Source organism: Manihot esculenta, chromosome 7, assembly GCF_001659605.2.
Source record: "Manihot esculenta cultivar AM560-2 chromosome 7, M.esculenta_v8, whole genome shotgun sequence".
NCBI lineage: Eukaryota > Viridiplantae > Streptophyta > Magnoliopsida > Malpighiales > Euphorbiaceae > Manihot > Manihot esculenta.
Window position 1 is genome coordinate 4,739,042 of NC_035167.2, and position 11,371 is coordinate 4,750,412.

Genomic DNA, 11,371 nt, shown 5'->3' on the forward strand with positions numbered 1-11,371 from the left:
TTAATAGTATAAATTAAACTTTAATATAAATAAAGTTCTCCATTCAAAGGTCTAAGTAGAAATTTCTCATTTAAATAATTAATTAAAAATAACAATTGCCAAAAATAATTGAGATCTACCCATCAAACTCTAGAATTAAGTGAAAAATAATTTTAAATAATTAACTTGATCAAACTCTAGAATTAAGTGAAAAATAATTTTAAATAATTAACTTGACTTTAATAAATAATTGTAAATAACTTGACCTTCATCCATTTGCAAATTCCAAGTGACTTCATCATCGACAACTCATGTGACCAAATTAGACAAGACAAATTCAGTATTTGTTGTTTTACAGATCCAGATCTCAAAAAGCAGGAACAATGGCGTAGGAAAATTTTTTCACATTGTTTGAGATTTGTGAACTCGGAAAATATTTTTTAATTAAAAGAATTACTTTATTTGAAATAACTTTTTTCATAAAAAAAACCCATTTTGTGGAATTTGAAATTTTAGTAACATTGTTATATATTATTAATATTTTTTTTAAAATTAAAATTAAAATTAAATTAATAAAAAATTATTTTATTAAAAAATATTTTTAGAGAAATTCGATATTAATTTTTAAATATTATCATTATTAATAAATCAATTATCTACAAATTTTTAAAATTTATTAAAATATTATTATTTTTTATTTTCATCAAAAAAGTAATTTTTTAAAAAAAATTTAAAATTTAATTTTTTAATATGTATGAAAAATAAAATAAATTATAAAATAACTAAAAAAGAAAATATGGACAAAAATGATGAAATCAAAGGAGTAATTTAATATTTTTTATTATAATTATGATATATTGAAAAATGTTTAGTTTTATTATATAAAATTTAAAATTTTGGATATAACTATAAATTAATATAAATGTTTAAATTTTTTTATTGAATAAGTCAGGCATATTTTAATATTGTATTTTTAATTTGTCGAAAGGTAATAGTATATCGATAATTGTTAAAATTTTAATTATCCGTCACTATTTATTTTTTGTGATGAAAATTTTTAAAATTGTTAAAATTTTTATCTTTTAATAATTGTATTCTTATGAACTGTTTGCAAGTGATACAAATTTTTCAGTTCGAACTCAATTTGATTTTGAATGATTATAAATTTTTGTTAAACTCCATAACTGATATTCCTTCTCCGGCTCCTCTATCTCCTGCACCTCATTCATGGAGGTTCGAAGTCTTTCTCAGCTTCAGTGGCCAAGACACCAGAGGTAACTTCACAGACCATCTTCTTTCTGGTCTGCTAGAGAGACAAGTGAAGGCTTACAGGGACGACAAAAACCTACCACGAGGAAGTTTCATTTCAAAAGCACTTCTAAGAGCAATTGAAAGATCGAAAATTTCCATCATCGTCTTCTCCAAGAATTATGCAGCTTCAAGGTGGTGTTTGGATGAGCTTGTGAAGATTATTAAATGTAGAAAGCTCTTGGGTCACATTATTCTCCCAGTTTTCTTCGATGTAAGACCTGATCATGTTGCCAAGCAAACTGGTCCTTACAAGAAAATCTTTCGAAAGTATGAAGAGAAGTACAAGAACAATAAGCAGAAGGTTGAAAAGTGGAAGGATGCTCTTAAGACAGTTGCAGAGATAAGCGGTTGGGACAAGGAAAATTACAGGTAACACTCTCTGATTACTGTTTAATGATATAAACTTAAACCATTTTCTTTTCCCTTTCCTTTTCACTACTGCCGTCTAACTACGTGTAAAACTATTTTGTTTCTCATCTGCAGATCTGAATCAAAGTTGATTAGAATCATAGCAAAAAAAGTAGTACGTAAACTGAGAAAGGCAGCCCCAACTGTTGGCAATCAGCTAGTCCAACTGAATTCTAAAGTGGAGGAAATGAAGCTCAAGCTATACGAGAAGTGGGAAGAAATTGGCACAATAAAATTTTATGGGTTGCAATGGGGCAGAAAAATATGGGACAGTTCTAAAGACAAGAAAAGGTGGCAAAGCCAACATGTTAGTGAATTTTGCTTGATGAAGTGGACAAACTAGAACAGCTAGTGAATTTTGCTAGAAAGCAAGATTGGTTTGGCCCTGGAAGTAGAGTCATCATATCAGTTGGAGATCCAAATAAAAATAACATGAACGTGCTTCATATAAACTATGAAGGATCTATCAACAGAGACAAGAACATATTTCTAGATGTTGTCTGTTTTTTTAAGGAGTTGAACAAAGAGAATGCAATGAGGATTAAAAAATTATTGTTTGATGTCCCAGCTGAAAAGGTCCTCGTCGATGACTTTACCATCACTATTGAAGATAATGACAATCTTTTGATACATGGACATAGAAGCTTCAACATTCTGGTAAGCCCATCTCCAACTTAAAGCTTGGATTTTCAACATTTTAATCCATCTTTCAAAATCAAAAAATTCATTAATAAACATTATGCATATAACTGTCGTATGGGTAAAATATACATTATGCTACCTCATCTTATGCTTAATTATATTGTAGGAAATAGAATATGAGGTGTCCCCAAAAAAGACCAAGCCCAACAAAGCCACAATGAAAGTGGAGCCGCTACCAAATGGTCACCCACCAACGCCAGTCTCCAATCCTCAATTAGAAGTGGAAGATGCTGTTCCCAAAGAAGATTTTCCACAGCAGGAAAAAAATAAGGTATGGATTCTCTCTAATTATCGGGCCTTCTCCATATTTCTGAAAAGAAAAATTATTTTTATAGAGCTGTTATATTTAATTATTGAATGTGATGAGACTTGAATAGGTTATTGGTTAAAAAGGAGGAGTGTTTACTATACCTTGAAAAGGTTTTCAACGAAGTTGCTGTGGATTTCACTCTGTTCCACTTATTAGATAATTTTCAAGTGAAAGAAAAACACCACCATTTAATTCCATGATCAGCTGTTCTTTCTTCCATTTGTAAGAACTTTCATTTACATGGGCCATAACACCTGAAACGGGAATTGTTTTGACAAGGTTCCTCCATCTCTCATGGAAAAGCAAGAAAAGTTAGTGCCAAATGGGATTTGAAAGCTCCAAAGGTTGAACTTTTGCCGCAAAGAAGTTCACAATGAAGCAGCAATGGTGAAAATCAGAAATGGAGCTTCCAGCACAAGCCGAAGAAGATAACTCAGAAGACACAAAGGTAAATCCCCCTTATGATCTTTTCATCCATTTGAAGTATTCAATTTTCCACAATGAAGATTTACTCTAATATTCATTTGCTTCCAGGACACTTTGCAGGAAAAGAAACAAGAATTAGGAGACTACTTCAACATGTCATTAGAAGAAATCCATCAAGCCAATGCCTTTAACAACATCGAGAAAATTGTCAGCACCTTGACTCATAATTCTGCTACTTTATATGAGAAAGCAAACCTGCAAAAGCTTATGGATCGTTTCACAGAGTTCAAAGGGAGTGTTCCTGACTCCGTGACCACTGCAGAGAGAACCCAAGCTCACAGCATATCTCTCCTTATGAAGTCCATAATGCTGAAGCAAAGTCTGGCTCATGTACAAGAACAGCTCCGTTCTTCAGAGGCTGGGCTATCCAAGATATCTAAAGAAAAGGAAGAATTAGATATCCAAATTCAGAGTTTGATTTCCAGGAAAGAAAAGCTGATAGAGCATAAGAAGTCCACTGAATTTCAATTGGAAACGACCAAGAAAACCGTATCCACTAATCTGTCAGAACAGAAGATGATAGATGGAGAAATTGAGCAAGCATATGAAAACTGGTTCAAGGCAAAAGAAAAGCTAGTCTTGGCCAACGCAAGCTGGAAATTGTTCAAAGAATGTATCGAGTTATAAGCAGAACAAGTATCTTTGCTTAAGCAAACATGGTTTTCTTTTATATGTAGTCTGTTTCTTTTCATTTGGTCGCTACTAAGTAATAATAAAGTACCTACTGCAAAATAAATGAATGAACATTGTCTTTACTTCCTAAAATGATCTGTCATACCAAATTCTTGTTCTTATTCTCTGAACTTTAAAATTCTACCAATCCTTTCTAGACAAATGGATTACTCTAACTTAAATAGTAGAGGGTCCCCATGAGAAATATTTTTCCTATGTTTGCAGGTCTCACCTGCTGAAACAGCCAGTGGGAACTTACCCAAAAGAAGAAAAAGAAATCACAAGGGCAGTATATGGGCTTCCTTATAAGTATCTCCATGTCTTATGTGAGCCATAAAATTCTGTGCGTCACTTTGGCAGTTCCAAGACATACTTGGTCCAGCTTGCATTGTGTTGCCAATACTACCAGATATTTGTCAAGGCCACCGCACTAAGTTTGAACAAAGTTCCCAACTTTCACTAGTTTAATTTCTCATATACATTACAGATTGGAATTCATTAAATGTACACATCAAAGGTAGATCCAGATTCAAATCAACTTATAAGTTGATCTTCATTGTTTGTGGTTCAAATAGCTTATGATATGTGATCATGACCCACCATTATTTTTTGCTGGTAACCCATAAGACAGAAGGATGCATATATTATATGCTTATGCTACAACTAGATGGGTTAATTATCAAACATGCCAAGCTTGTAAACAATCTTCCACAACCACCTATCACATGGTTTTGCTTTCATGCACCCCTGCCTTGTGGAAGCTCCATGAAATGGATTGTCTGGCCTTGTAAATATATAACCAAGTCAATACTTTCCCTTATACCCATCAAAAGAAAAGCATTCAACAATTTTCCTTTAGAATATAAAGGCCTCTTCCTTTATTTCCCTCCCAACTTTCAGTTCTTAAAGAAGATTAACAAGATGATCAGTAGCAACAAACTTCTGAAATTGGCCAGGAAATGGCAGAAGATGGCTGCCATCAGGCGAAGAAGAATCACATCCTCACAAAATGTTGGAAGTACAGATACTGCATCAGTAGCTGAGAAAGGCCATTTTGTTGTGTACTCTACTGATAAAAAACGCTTCCTTCTTCCCTTGGAATATCTTAACAATGAAATCATCAAAGAGCTCTTGAACATGGCAGAAGAAGAGTTTGGATTGCAAAGTGAGGGGCCACTCACACTACCATGTGATGCAGACCTTATGGAATATGCAGTTGCTTTGCTTAGACGAAGAGCTACTAAAGATGTGGAAAGAGCATTGCTGGTGTTCATAGGTACCAGTTGCTGCTCATCTTCTTTCCATTTCCAGCATCAAGCCATAAGCCATCAACTACCAATTTGCAGCTTCTGAAGAGTCACAATTAGATTTGTAAAGATGCACATACAATTGTACATTTATATATTTCATAAAAGAATACAAAATTTTTGTTCCTGCCCAATTATTGTCAGTACCCATAATTTTCAAATCACAATAGATGAATTGTTGTGTCCAATAAATCAACCTACACATATCATTTTGACATATGAGAATCAGTTTAAAATGTATACCAAGAGATTATGAACCAAAATTAAAGGCTGAGTTACCACTGACACCCTTTTCCCAAGAAAATTACAGAAACTCCCTTATAAGGTATTGTCAAGTTTTTAGAATATTCTTTTTAGAATATTCCAACCCCATTGAAGTAAAAAAAGTCAGGATATAATCCCTTCTTTGACTCTTTGTAGCAGCAGAAGCAGGCATTAAGAGATTACTTCAATACGTCATTAGAAGCTATCCATCAAGCAACGAAATTGAAAATATTATCAACACTTTGACTTATTATTTTTCTAATTTATAGGAGAAAGCAAAGCCTGCAAAAGTCTATGGACCGTTTAGCAGAAATCAAGGGGAGTGTTTCTAGCTCTATGACCACTGCAGAGGGAACCCAAGCTCAAAGAGCAGCTCTTTTCAAGAAGTCAAGAAAGCTGAATAAAGTAAACATCCAGCCCAAGTACAAGAACTGATCCATTCTTCAAAGGCTAAGCTTTTCATGATATCTGAGGAAGAGGAAGAATTAAAGATTGAATTTAGAGCTTGATTTTCAAGAAAGAAAAGCTGTTAGAGCATAAGAAGTTCACTGGACTTCAACCAGAAAGTAGTTAAAGACTGGTATAAGGCAGAAGAAAAGCTAGCTTCGGCTAATGCAAGTTGGAAATTGTTCAAGGAGTGCATCGAGTTATAAGCAGAACAATAATCTTCATTTAAACAAACATGGTTTCTTTTTCTTATAGTCTGTTTCTGTTCATTTAATTGATGTACTAATACAAAGTAATTATTTAGTAATAATATCTCTAGTCAAACTTATTCTTGTTCTCTCTACTCTAAAATTTTGTCCATTCTTTCTAGACAAATGGATTAACTCCAACTTAATTGTATTAGAGGGTCCCTAAGAGAAACATTTTTCCCATGTTTTGCAGATCTTACCAGCTGAACAGAAAGTGAAACTCACCCAAAAGAAGGGGAAAAAATCATGAGGCAAAAAGTATGAAATGAAACTCACTAAGTAGAATGAAGTCTACTTATCTTCTTCATGATTCTAACATTTTCTATACATTTAGCTACATCTCTAGTGTTGCTTTTGCCTGTCGATTTCATTTTTTTACTTATTTCTTAATTTTCAGATAGGAAAAAAAAAAATTTCTCTCACCATCAATAAGCAAGTCAAGGGACAAGGAAGTTAATTTGGCTGCCAACCAAGTTACAAGTATCTCAATGTCATATGTGAGCCAAAAAATTCCATGTGTCTTTTTGGCTGTTCCAAGACATACTAGCACATATTTGTCAAGGCCACAGCACTAAGATTGAACAAACTTCCAAACTTTCACTAATAGTTGAATTTCTTAAACACAGATCGGCTTTCATTAAATGTACCCATAGAAAATAGACCCAAATTCAAATGAGCTTATAAGTTTATCTTCATTGTTTGTGGTTCAAATAGCTTATGATATGTGATCATGACCCACCATTCTTTTTTGCTGCTAAACCATTAGACAGAAGGATGTATGTATTACATGCTTATGCTCAACTAGATGGGTTCATTATCAAACATTGCCAACCTTGTAAACAATCTTTCACAACCACCTATCACATGGGTTTGCTTTCATGCACCCCAGCATTGTGGGAGCTGCATGAAATGGATTGTCTGGCCGTGTGAATATATAACCAAGTCACCTATTTTCCCTTCTACCCATCAAAAGTAGCATTCAGTATTTTAGAATCTAAAGCTTTCTTACTTTATTTCCCTCATAATCTTCCATTCTTATAGACTAACAAGATGATCAGTACCAAGAAACTTCTGAAATTGGCCAAGAAATGGCAGAAGATGGCTGCTGTGAGGCGAAGAAGAATCACATCATCACAAAACATTGGAAGTATAGATACTTCATCAATAGCTGAGAAAGGCCATTTTGTTGTGTACTCCACAGATAAAAAACGTTTCCTTCTTCCCCTGGAATATCTTAACAATGAAATCATGAGAGACCTATTCAACATGGCAGAAGAAGAGTTTGGATTGCAAAGTGAGGGGCCACTCACACTAACTTGCGATGCAGATCTTATGGAATATGCAATTTCTCTGATCAGACAGAACGCTACTAGAGATGTAGAGAGAGCATGGCTTGTGTCCATAGCTAGCAATTGTTGTTCATCATCTTTGCCTTTCCAGCATCAAGCAACAAGACATCAATTACCAATTTGCAGCTGCTAAAGAGTCACAGTTAGATTTGTAAAGATGCATATACAATTGTAAATTCATATTTTTCATAAAAATTTCGTTCCTTCCCAATTATTGTAATTCCTCATAATTTTCAAATCACAAAATGTGAAATGCTGTGTCCAACGAATCAACCTACACGCATCATTTTAACATAAGAGAATCAGTTCAAAATATAGAAAAGAGATTAGGAACCAAAATTATAAATGATGAGTTACCATTGACACAGTTCTTCCAAAAAAATTCCTAACACCCTTTGTATTGTTAATTAAAAGACGACTAGAATTGAGCTTTCATTCTCTGGCTGTGGAGTGATTAGATGAGGTTACAAATTGCAACCCACTCGAAACCTAATTAAAATAATAAAGAAAATCATGCTGTGTTTTCAATCTATTTTTAGCAACAGGGTAATGAAGATTTTCGTAATTTGAGATAAAATTAAGCGTACCTCATATTAGGGCTTTGCATGGTAGCAGCTCTTGGGGATTCCATGATGTTGGTGATTCTGATGGCTAGAGATTTTCTTCTCTATGTCTCACTCTCATCTTAAGAACTTTATCGTTACTGATTTTTCTTCATTCAAATTCCACTACCAACTTAATACCAAGATGATCAGTCCCAAGAAGCTTCTCAAAATGGAAAGAAAATGGCAGAAGCAAGCCGCTATGAGGAGAAAAATAATCACCCACAACCCATCGGAAACACAGAAACAAGCAAAATCTGAAAAGGGTTACTTCGCTGTCCACTCTGCAGAAAAAAAAAAAGAAAAATATGTTATAGAAATACTTGAACAAGTACTTCTAATCCTTCCACAACTCTGCATCCATAATTAATAATAACAACATAACAATTTTGAATTAGCACAAAACACGGCTATTATTTCGAAATCCTGCTCCTAATCTAATTACACTTCCTCATGCATATTTCCATTAAGAGAAGGAAACCTAATTTTTCTGAGTAATGGTCTGAAAAATCGACACAAACATATTAATACTTCAACAGCCACACGAACACATACGTTCATTCAAAACCTTCTCTGATTTTGTGTTTGGTGTCAATCTAATGGAACAAAATCAGAACAAGAACAAAGGAGTTGCTGCAGATTGCAATACTAGTAGCGATGACGTTGAGAGATATTTCAACTCGTTGCCTGTTGGATATCGGTTTGCTCCTAGTGATGATGAGTTGATTCGTTATTATTTGCTGAGAAAGATCAGCAATGAACCCTTGCCTCCTAATAGGATTCATGTGGTTGATTTATATAACTATAGCCCTCAACAGCTGGCAGGTACATCGAATTAATTTTGCATGCGTGCATGTTCTTCTTCTTCTTCAATAAAGGTTTTTTATTCCTTTGTTTTGCTGCAAAAACCTATAAACTGAATAGAGAAAGAGAAAGCCAGTGGTATTTTTTCACGAGTAGGGAGAAAAAGTACCCGAATGGATCTAGACCGAAACGAAACGCAGGGGAATTAGGATATTGGAAGCCTACAGGAAGTGATAAAGCAATCCTAGATGGAAAAAAACCTCTGGGATTCAGAAAATCTTTGGATTATTATGAGGGGAAGCAGCGTGATGGAACCAAAACCAACTGGAAGATGCATGAATATCTTCTTCATCAAAGCCTTGTTCCTTCAGGCGCTACGGCCAGAGGCAAAAACCCGCTGCAGCCTAAGCAGGTATTCATCATTTTTTTCTTTAAAATAAATTATTATTTAGTTCATTTTATTAGTTTGTTCACAGAAAACATCTTCAAAATTTTAAAAAATTTATTAATTAATTTTTCTCATAGTTTTAACATTTTATTCATTCATTAATTATAAAAAAAAATATCCATTGTTAGTCCCATTGAAATTAAATTAACACAGTGACTAATTATTAAATTTTTTAAAATTTTAAAAATATTATAATAAATTAATGAGATTTCCATGCCAATATTTTAATATAAATTTTAAAAATTCTTGTAATTATAGATAAATTATGTTAACTATAGATAAATTATCTTAACTAGAAAAAAAAAAATTTATGTGTTTATATTTTTTGTGGGTTAGTTGGATGAATGGGTTCTATGCAAGATCTACAGCAACAAAGCAGAAGACAAGAAAAACAAGAACGATAAAGATGGAGGAACTGTAAATATTGCTGAAACAGAAATTCCAAAAGCTGATGATGTTTTCACTGCACAGTCTCTACTGTGTGATAATTCTTTGATGATTTCCCAAGAATATGAGAATGGTTATGGGTCTTATTTGCTGCCTCCTCTTTGGTCTGATCCTCCTCAGCCAATCTTGGATACCGTTGACAATGATCCTCCGCCAATAAACAACACATTCAACAACAACTTTGTCTATAGTGTGCAACCAATCCAAATCTGTCAACCTCCTTCTCATTATAGCAATGGCTTTCAACCCATCTATGGACGTGAGGATCAAGTTTGGAATATTAACTCCATGCAGACGTCCTCCATAAATTATCATCTTTTAATGCCAACTGGTCAGGAACTCATCCATGGAAATGGAGATCAAGTTTGGGATATTAACAGCATCCAGACGACCACCATGAATGATCATCTTTATGTGCCAGCTGAGGAACCTGTATTTGGATGTGTGAATAAGTTTCTGATATTAACTACATGGTGACGGCAGACATGAATGGTTATCTTTTAGTGATAGCTGAGGAATCCAGTCCTTTGCTCGAATCTGCAGCTGCTGAGAAAAGTACTAGAGAATTTGATGCTCAACCTAGCTCTTCAAATCAACCTATGCCTGTTGAAGGAGCTTATGATCATGCATCTTCAGTGCACAGGGAGGAGGAGAGGCAGAGCTCCCTGTTTGATATACTGCAATATTTTGGATAAATTTTGTAAACCCCATTATAGATTTTGCTTTTTTTTTAACGTCAAAATGTTTTTTTTTTTTAAATACAAAGAATTACAAGTTTCTCCCATTTTTTTTTATTTCAGGGATCTGATATTTACTTTGTGACAGAGTGATACAGAATAAAGTCAATATCAGATCCTGAAATTAAAAATACTTGAAATTATAGAGCACTCTTTTATAATTTCGAAAGCAATAAAGTCTTGAGTATTTTAGCTGTTTATACATGTGTAAAAAGTTAGAATGAAGTTTTTTTAGAATAAATTATATTTAGTTGTTAAATTTTAATATAATTAATGAATATTATTTCAGTTTTTTTGTCTTGGAAATTTGTTGCCAAGCAATATGGCAGAAGAAGAGTTTGGGTTAACAAGCAAAGGGCCTCTTACTTTGCCTTGCGATTAAGAGCTCTTAGAGTTAGTGAGACCGGAGATGTGGAAAAAGCATTATTGTCTTTTCAATCTCCAACATATAGAAACAAGCAATCAACTATCAATTTGCAGCTTTTGAAGAGTTGCAATTAGATTCAAGAACAATGCATAGGGATTGACACAATTTAATAGAATTCTCAATTTTAAAATTAAGAATTGATATTGACAAAAAATAATTAATTCGATAATCACATATCAAGATGAAATTATAAAACAATTTCAGAATACAAAGGTAAAAATTAGTAAAATTTAGAATTTTTTAAAAGAAAAGTTAATTATAAAAAAATTCTAATATTAATTTCTCTTAAAATATATTTCAATTTTTATTAATTCAGAATTAATAATTTAATCTTTATACCAATATTAGTTAGAAATTAAAAACATAAATTGGAGAATTAAAGTGTTCTATACCAAAAAATTAAAAATCAACTATAATTTAAAA

The 11,371-nt window shown here is 33.1% G+C and overlaps 4 protein-coding genes across 4 annotated transcripts; all 4 read left to right on the forward strand.

Annotated features, from left to right (window-relative positions):
* Positions 1-775: 775 nt before the first annotated feature.
* Positions 776-3,034, forward strand: LOC122723956 (disease resistance protein RPV1-like). The gene is made up of 4 exons (XM_043958086.1): positions 776-802; positions 1,112-1,659; positions 1,774-2,355; positions 2,507-3,034. Exons 1-3 carry the CDS (start codon positions 776-778, stop codon positions 2,039-2,041), a joined length of 843 nt encoding a protein of 280 aa, XP_043814021.1. The 3' UTR covers positions 2,042-2,355; positions 2,507-3,034.
* A 76-nt stretch (positions 3,035-3,110) lies between these two features.
* Positions 3,111-3,823, forward strand: LOC122723957. Its single transcript, XM_043958087.1, has 2 exons — positions 3,111-3,158; positions 3,245-3,823. Exons 1-2 carry the CDS (start codon positions 3,111-3,113, stop codon positions 3,821-3,823), a joined length of 627 nt encoding a protein of 208 aa, XP_043814022.1.
* An 811-nt stretch (positions 3,824-4,634) lies between these two features.
* Positions 4,635-5,294, forward strand: LOC110608069 (auxin-responsive protein SAUR68). The gene has a single exon (XM_043958336.1). It carries the CDS (start codon positions 4,790-4,792, stop codon positions 5,219-5,221), a length of 432 nt encoding a protein of 143 aa, XP_043814271.1. The 5' UTR covers positions 4,635-4,789; the 3' UTR covers positions 5,222-5,294.
* Positions 5,295-6,307: 1,013 nt separating this feature from the next.
* LOC110608065 (auxin-responsive protein SAUR68) lies at positions 6,308-7,840 on the forward strand. Its single transcript, XM_021747277.2, has 2 exons — positions 6,308-6,392; positions 7,176-7,840. The coding sequence occupies exons 1-2, from the start codon at positions 6,381-6,383 to the stop codon at positions 7,614-7,616; spliced, it is 453 nt and encodes a 150-aa protein (XP_021602969.1). The 5' UTR covers positions 6,308-6,380; the 3' UTR covers positions 7,617-7,840.
* The last annotated feature ends 3,531 nt before the right edge of the window (positions 7,841-11,371 follow it).

Excerpts from the sequence above, each read along its gene's own strand:
- LOC122723956 (XM_043958086.1), top strand. The coding sequence starts at position 776 with ATGGACAAAAATGATGAAATCAAAGGA. Across the intron at positions 803-1,111 it reads AAAATGATGAAATCAAAGGA|TTCGAACTCAATTTGATTTT; the intron begins GTAATTTAATAT and ends CAAATTTTTCAG. Across the intron at positions 1,660-1,773 it reads TGGGACAAGGAAAATTACAG|ATCTGAATCAAAGTTGATTA; the intron begins GTAACACTCTCT and ends TCTCATCTGCAG.
- LOC122723957 (XM_043958087.1), top strand. The coding sequence starts at position 3,111 with ATGGAGCTTCCAGCACAAGCCGAAGAAGATAACTCAGAAGACACAAAG. Across the intron at positions 3,159-3,244 it reads ATAACTCAGAAGACACAAAG|GACACTTTGCAGGAAAAGAA; the intron begins GTAAATCCCCCT and ends ATTTGCTTCCAG.
- LOC110608069 (XM_043958336.1), top strand. The coding sequence starts at position 4,790 with ATGATCAGTAGCAACAAACTTCTGAAATTGGCCAGGAAATGGCAGAAG.